This window comes from Schistosoma mansoni, chromosome 2 (assembly GCF_000237925.1).
Source record: "Schistosoma mansoni strain Puerto Rico chromosome 2, complete genome".
NCBI classification, from domain to species: domain Eukaryota; kingdom Metazoa; phylum Platyhelminthes; class Trematoda; order Strigeidida; family Schistosomatidae; genus Schistosoma; species Schistosoma mansoni.
The window spans coordinates 25,181,671-25,189,793 of record NC_031496.1 but is presented as its reverse complement, the minus strand read 5'-3'; the positions used below and the strand labels follow the sequence as shown (position 1 = coordinate 25,189,793).

Genomic DNA, 8,123 nt, shown 5'->3' with positions numbered 1-8,123 from the left:
GGGTCCAGGGTTTCCTGTTAACCACCTCCAACCACCATCTTACCAGTTACATATGTTTAGGAATAAGGATAAAACTTGATAAAAACAACAGTTAATAAGTACTTCAAGTACTAACTTATAATATCAGTCCATCATTTGACCTGAAGCGATCGAAAAATGGATTTGTTCTAGAATTATTCAATCTATTAGTATTACATACACGTTATCATATGTTATTGTGAATTATGTGTGTATAATTAAAAAGAACAACCTTATCAATCGTTAGTCTACATGAAAACGATTTAAAACATCATTAATTTTAAATCAAGATTAACTAGATCCACTTGGTGTTGTTTACGTGCACCTTTCCATTGTTATTTAGAACTGCTGTTGATCAGACTCTTGTTGGCAAATGTCCAAGAATGAACATCAACTCTGAGATGCAAATACATCCAGCTGACGAGTCTCAAATGGGACGAAACTCGCATCATGGATTCTACTGCTAGCCACTATTTATCTTTGCTTATAAAGCTTGTGACTTTAGGCAATATCGAGGCAGTCCACACAGGATGCACATATGCCAACAAGAGACTGATCAATAGCAGTCGCAAATAACAAAAGGAAGATACAGGTAAACAAAGACAAGTAAATTTAAACTTCACCCCATTGCACAAGCAGGTGGCTATCAGGACTCAATAGTTAAGTGGATAACGCGATGGTTTTTGAAGCGAAAGGTACTGGATTCGAGTCTCAGAGTGAACATCAAGTTTGAGATGTAGGTACATCCAGATGATGAATCCCAAATAGGACGAAACGCGCGTCCTAGATTTCACTGCTAGCCACTATCCAACTTTGCTTACAAGATTAACTAGGATAATAATAATAGTAAAATTGCTCATGATGATAAGATGTACACCTATCTTACTTATCTCAAAGGGGGTTAGAAAATTAATCTTGTGTGGATAAATCTTTTATAAAAAATGTTGATTAATTTTGCATCCTGTTTGTGAACTGAGCCCTATAAGAACTTTGGAAACTTTATTGACCTTCTGCATATGATAGTACATTCTAAAATTTTGTCAATTTTAACACTATGTCCCTTACATAATCACCATGAACAATGTTTTTGAAGATAAAACTGTGTGTAGAACATGAAACGATGTCCCAATTTCGTTTATTAGGTTCCGTCTAAAGTAATTTTGTTCAGCTGTTCAGATCGACAATATTTCATAAGGATGTAGTAAGCGGGGGTCATGCCAAGTCCACATAACTTATTCTAGCTTTCGAATAGACCAGTTTATTCGTTCTTCTTGAGTCACATTTTGATCTTGTTCATTCTTCGCTTATCAACTTTGACTGTGAATGTATGTGTTAGGATTTCTTATCTTACTCATCACATGTATGTAACTCATTTTTTTCTAACTATAAATAGTGGGTAATGCTTGGATAAATCGAGTTGGCTTACATGCCTTCCTCAATCCATTTCGCATCGCTTCCTTAGCTCGATCTTTCTGATTGATTATCTATTCTAATCAGCGATTGTACAAAACTTCATTCTCATATTTTACTGATTTCCATTCCATTATTCACTAATGCAAGTTAAGTCGATAATTATATACTAGAATCAGCAATATGTCTATTTTAATAACCAGAAGGGGTTTTGTGGAGGTTTATTAGTTTCATAGTTGAAAGCGTGAGTCAATTGAAGCTAGACCACCATGGAAAACCTGGAAGCACTAGACGACCGTTTCGTCCTATTATGGGACTCCTCAGCAGTACGCATCCACGATCCTGCACTCGTGAGATTCGAGCCCAGGACCTACCAATCTCGAGCCAGAGCCCTTAAACGATAGAACACCGAGCCGGCAATAACCATCAACATACGATCAAATTGAAGTCAGATAATTGGCCACGAAAAAGATAATCAGCGTCAAAATATCAAAGGGTTACTTCAAATACACCATAGTATAAGAAGAATACACAATGACGAGAATATGTATATTCATTCAGAATACTTTAATCATAACAATTTTCCCAATGATTGATTTACAATAGTCACATACACCAAAGAACTATCACATGGATTATAACATCATAAGCTTCTTGAATATACATTTATTTCCGTTTAATCCCCCTGCTTGAATGATCCATATTCATTCATTGAACTCAAGTGTATACATTTCCATAGAGTAATTAACTGTTGAAAGGTCCAACATTATAAATATATAAATACAACAGAATATAATAATCATAACAGTAAAATGTGACTGTACAATACCATTGAGGAAGTTTCTAAGGAATAACCATATTCACAGTAGTAATAATAATAAACGTTGAATGTTCTATTATGGAAGAACAGTTCCTTGAAGATGTTCACAATGTATTTAACGGTACCAACAAAAGAAATATATAGATATGTAAATATAGAAATATAAGCTTATCCATACATGAACACATTTGTATCCATCTATGTATATAGATAGTTATAGATATCAATAAAACAATCATAAATGAACAATAACACACAGTCAATATGATTCTGCTATTCGAGGTAGATGTAACAGTAATATAGAACAGGAAGATAAAGAAAAATAATAATAATAAAATATTAGAAGGGATTTTGTGAAGATTTCAGTATTTTCATAGTTGAAAGCATGAGCTAACTGAAGCTAGACCACCAAGGAAATCCCTGGAAGCACCTCTTGACGGCCGTTTCGTCCTATTATGGGACTCCTCAGCAATGACCATCCATGATCTCGCCTCGTGGGTGAGATTCGAACCCATGAGACCCACAATATGGCCGTCCAGGTTTTCCTTGGTGGTCTATCATCAATTGATTCATGCTTTCAATTATGAAAATAAAATATGAATCAATTAAAAATACTACTAATAATGTTAATCACTACTACTAACAATGAATCTATGTATCTAAATAAGCAGAATTAATTAATTACAAAGGATTTATACTACTTATCATTCTATATCAGTAGTAATGATAATTATATAACTAATAAACATTCAATACTTTTTGTACAACAACCAAAACTTGTTTATTAACATAATTTGGTATTTCAATTTAAAAGAAAAAGAATGAACAACATGACAAATGGGAATAACAGTATGAATATGAGATAAAGATGGATCATAGAATCCGAGATCATTCTTCTCAATCATTTCAAAAACTGATCCAAGGACTTGAACTGAACAATTAGTTAGGATACAAAACCAACCAACGGAAAAAAAAATCGATAATTTAAAAACACTAGAAAGAATTCCCTATATTCTCTTCTTTTTTTTCATTTTCAAGTGTACTATGTACTTTCTATTCCTTCACGAGGGTTAACAGGCGTACGTAAGTAAGTAAGTATGTATGTACTTTATATGGAATTAACTATTTCATGAGTATTCAATTGAAGAACTGATCCAACAAAAACATTAACAGCAACGACACTAATAACTGATGGGTATACAATCGATATGATTCTGTTAGATCTTCCTTTCTTCTATATCAATCTGTTGATGTATATACATATATATGTATGACGTAATATGTGTACTTTTATCAGTTTGTAACCTGGTAACGAAGAAACCAATAAACTTGAAGTATTGAAGTCAAAAAAAAAGAAAAAAAGAAAAAGAAAGTTTATTCTTGATGAATGGTTGTTGGTTTTAATTCCACTGGACAAGTTCCATGTTGTTTCTTCTCTCTGTCAATATTACTAGCCCAGTAAGTTGTATTATTTTCTAGATTATTCATTAGTTCAGGTATAGGAAAAACACCTAAAGACATAAAAAACAGAGAAATAAAGCAATAAGATATGTGTCATTATGTTAATATAAACTATTTCAGCTCAGCTCAAATTAGTTTCTCAACAGTTCATGTTCCCATTGATGTTTAGGACTGTAACTGGTCAGTCTATTATTGACATATGTGCATACTGTGCGTATTGCCTCCATATAACCTTAATTCATAAGCATTATAGGGAAAGATGGATAATGGCTAGCAGTGGAATCCAGGACGCGCGTTTTGTGGATAACGTGATGGCGTTTGAACTAAACGATACTGAGTTCGAGTCCCGGAGTGAATATCAACTCTGAGATTCGTGTGCATCCAGCGGATGTGGACCAAATAGGATGAAACGCGCGTCCTGGATTCTACTGCTAGCCACTATCCATGTTTGCTTATAATTCATATAATAATTATCAGTATGTAGATTTGGGGATTTTGAATTTTATTCAGATCATGAACTGATCCAAGTTAGATTATTGAAAATCTGGAAGCATTGGACGGTCGTTTCACCTTGGTTCGGAACTTCTAAGGGGTGTCTGTTTACAACTCTTTAACAAGGAATCGAACTAAGGAACTTGGAATTTTTTCGTTTCTAACAGACTTCTATAGTGATGACCAAGTTAGAGAGGAGTTAACCAAGCTTTTTCTAAGTTGAAAAATTGGGCTTATAAATATGGATTCCGATAAATTCAGTGATAGGTTAAAGATGATGTCATACGATAAATAACCTCAAATCTTTGTCTGAGTCAACCTAATGCTTGTTGTCTACCACGTTATCGAGAATAAAACCCAGAATCATCCTTAATTAGGCTTTTCTCCATCATGTTGAATGATGTTCGGCGATAAGATTACCGATTTGTCGATTTGTACGTCTAATGTAACTGGTTTATAGATACTCAGTTCAAGAAAATTATCTTCTTCTGAAAGGTTTTTATCATCGACGTGATTTTAATTACTTTCACGTGTTGATGAATTTAGCCAAATAACCAGTTTTACTAAAAAAAGGCTATTGACACTCCTGAATTAATCTTTGATAGCGCCATTGGTACAAACCATTGTTGCATGATTATGACTTGTCAATTTTATTCCTATCTGATTCGTACCGAACTGAGTATAGTGGCCGGTCACTGCTTTCCGATGTATGCCTCTTTTTCTGAAGCACTTCAACTCTATTAGTATTATTTTATTGTAGTAAAACATATATATCTGTATGATGAAACACTAATTGTAATAAAATACTTCTTTGCTCTGTTCTTCTTTTTACTAACTGAAATCCATGGGTATTACCACGGACCACCTCCTGGAGAATCAGTTGGCAAGGTCATTGGAAATAACACTATATACAACCTTACTATGAGTACCATAAAGTAGCTACTCATTGGTGAATATCTGAGTAATCACCGATATACCATGACTGATTAATTGCATATATACATAAGCTGCATTTAACTAAAGAAATTTTTTAAAATTCTTTTTCCAATAGTAATAAACAACCAAAAACCCGTTAGCTCAACCAGTTCGGTAGTAACATGCCTGACTGTGACAATGTGTGACATAAGTTCCAATCCTATGAGGTATGTATCATCCCTCAACATTGCAGATGGACGATTCTGACATGTTTCATTTATGAAGAGACTGTGGTTCAAGTTTTCTTGCCTATTTCTTTTAACGTCGAACCATCTAAACTCCCTTGGGTTATCTAGACACAGAGGGAGCCAACTGGAGTTTCAATTTTAAAAATAGTCGTCGATGTTGCACAGCTAACAAGTTGCTGTGGTAGACAACAAACCAGATTCCAGAGGAGGAAGAAATCAGGAAGAAGCGCTGGAAGTGGATTGGGCACACTTTGAGGAAATCACTCATTTGCGTTACAAGACAAGCCCTCGCATCGAATCCTGAAGGCCAAAAAGGAAAAGAGGAAGACCAAAGAACACATTACGTCGAGAAATGGAGACAAACATGAAAAGAATGAACAAAAATTGGATAGAACTACAAAGGAAGGCCCAGGATAGAGTCGATTCGAGAATGCTGGTCGGCGGCCTATGCTCCATTGGGATTAACAGGCGTAAGTAAGTAATGTTGCACAGTTCATTAACTTCTTAGTTTCCTATTGATACATTAAACCAGTGTGACTAATTTTGAAACACATTTGACCAAAATATACAGCTGACTTACAGTCAAATCCTGAAAACATTCCTTTTAGAAAGAAATCAATAAATGACAATTGTGACTGAGAAATATTACACGTTTGTCGATCAAAATTTGGCATAACAATAGGCAAATTACGTCGTTTCTCTTCTTCAGTCTAAATTGTAAAAGGTTAAAAGAAGAGAGTAGGTATATGTATATTTTGGAAAACCTTTCTTTAATATTTACTTTCTAAACATAAATGTCAGTCTATATTTTAAAAATAATAAGTCGATTGAAGCTAGACCATCGTGGGAAACCTGGAAGCACTGGACGGTCGTTTCGTCCTGTTTTGGAACTCCTCAACAGTGCACATCCACGATCCCGCCTGGTGGGATTTGAACCCAATGGAGCTAGTCCATGTCAGTAAGAGACAAGTATCTACCTCAGTGCAATAGAAGTTGGTCGCGCAATTTCGTGGATTGGTTGAGGTTGGACATTAACACCTCTGGATTCCGGCTCAGTGGTCTATCGGTTAAGTGCTTTGGCGCCAGACTGGTAGGTCCTGGGTTTGAATCCCGCTAGGCGGTCCCAAAGCAGGACGAAACGGCCGTCCAGAGCTTCCAGGTTTTTTCCTAGTGGTCTAGCTTCGAATTGAACTCATGATCTTAACTATATAAAATTACCAAAATGTCCATAAAAACCCCTTTGTGATAAATGTCATTCGTTAAACAATTTTCAGCAGATGGATTCGAACGAGAATCTAATCACATTTTAAAAAGTACTGATTAGTGTAACCGATTTAGTTAAATCAATAATATCGTACAAATCATCAGATTTACGACGGTATCGTTAGTCCAATGCAAGGAATTGGTGAGTTATGAAAAGTAAATGGATTTCTTTTATGAAATCAGATTATGGGTGGGACTAGAACTGAGAGGATCAATAGTAAAAATAAATAATAAATAATAATGAGGGTTATGATTTTAATGTCATGGGTAAACCAGTTAAACATCGGTGTCGTAGAATGATGATCCTGTTGACTAAACTTCGAATACATAACTCGTTCAGTTACGTTTAACATTATTTGATTAATAAGATGGTGGTTGGAGGTGATCAACAGGAAACCCTGGACCCGGGTTTCGTGCTACTTGACACTCGTCAGCAAGGTGTGCCTGTAATCTTGAAGGAACTGGTGCTCCCTGACGGATTCGATCCCGTGTCACTGAGCTTCACAGTCAGAGACGTTACCACTGAGCTATTCGGGCCACGACCGACCTCCTGTAGGACTGAGATGTAATCACAATTGATTGATCACTGGGTGATGATCAATGTCATGCGTGTCAAGTCCTTCTTTGATTAATCAACTTATCTCACTAAATCTGAATTTTCTACTTTGATTTCATCATGATGTAGTGCATATACACTGGTGAAGAGATATGTACTTAAATGAAATGGATGTTCAGTTCTCCTTTAGATTTGGACGGTTCTATAGGTGAAATCAATTCCTTGATAGAAACCGTATTTCATTCCGTATGTTTAGTATTCCATTTAGGTGTTAAGTTTTATTTCTTTTAAAAATAAAATATGGAAAATAGCTATTACTTTGAGTCATAGGTTTCCACATTGTTATCAGATAAACCAATAAGAACCTAAATAGTTCGACAAATTATTTTTTTAAATGAAGCTTATAAAACTGAGAAATACTACATGACCAGTTTCCCCCAAATGCCCTGTTACGATCGCGAGTGGGGAGAGTCCGCTTTCCCTCTCGAAATATTCTCATACGACCACGCGTATACAGCCTCTGCTAGGGAAGTCCTACTCACTGCCTTCTCGCGGCATTATTGTTCTTTACGAAACTGGGAGGATGATAAGCGAATTTCCAGCACTTTAACCGAGTTGGTGGATACGGAAAGTCCACCTAGGGGAGTTGGAAAACCCTCATTCCAAACCAATCGTGCACATGGGCTCCAGTATCTTGAGGGAAAAAATGGTGTATGAATCAATCGTTGGTCACTGGCTACCATGGGACTGCATCTACCTACGATGTTCCACTGCCTTGTGGATCAGATCTTTAGGTCAAAGGCTCCGGGTGTGGTCCCCTAAGAAAACCACCTGCTTTGGTTTGGGCATCCGGACAGTATTACAACCCTCACACAAATCAAATAAGATTTGTGTGACGCATATGTATCTGGTGGTCCTTTGTACCAATATTTATGGGTTT

The 8,123-nt window shown here is 35.9% G+C and overlaps 1 protein-coding gene across 1 annotated transcript in view; it reads right to left on the bottom strand.

Annotated features, from left to right (window-relative positions):
- Positions 1–3,557: 3,557 nt before the first annotated feature.
- Smp_044060 (putative camp-specific cyclic nucleotide phosphodiesterase) overlaps positions 3,558–8,123 on the bottom strand; it is a gene marked incomplete at its 5' end in the record, with an annotated part of 30,081 nt that continues 25,515 nt past the window's right edge. The window contains 2 exons of the mRNA XM_018796189.1: positions 3,558–3,759; positions 5,945–6,074. Of these exons, the coding sequence (XP_018650426.1) occupies positions 3,623–3,759; positions 5,945–6,074 (267 nt within the window). The 3' untranslated portion in view covers positions 3,558–3,622. The remainder of the gene's footprint in view (positions 3,760–5,944; positions 6,075–8,123) is intronic.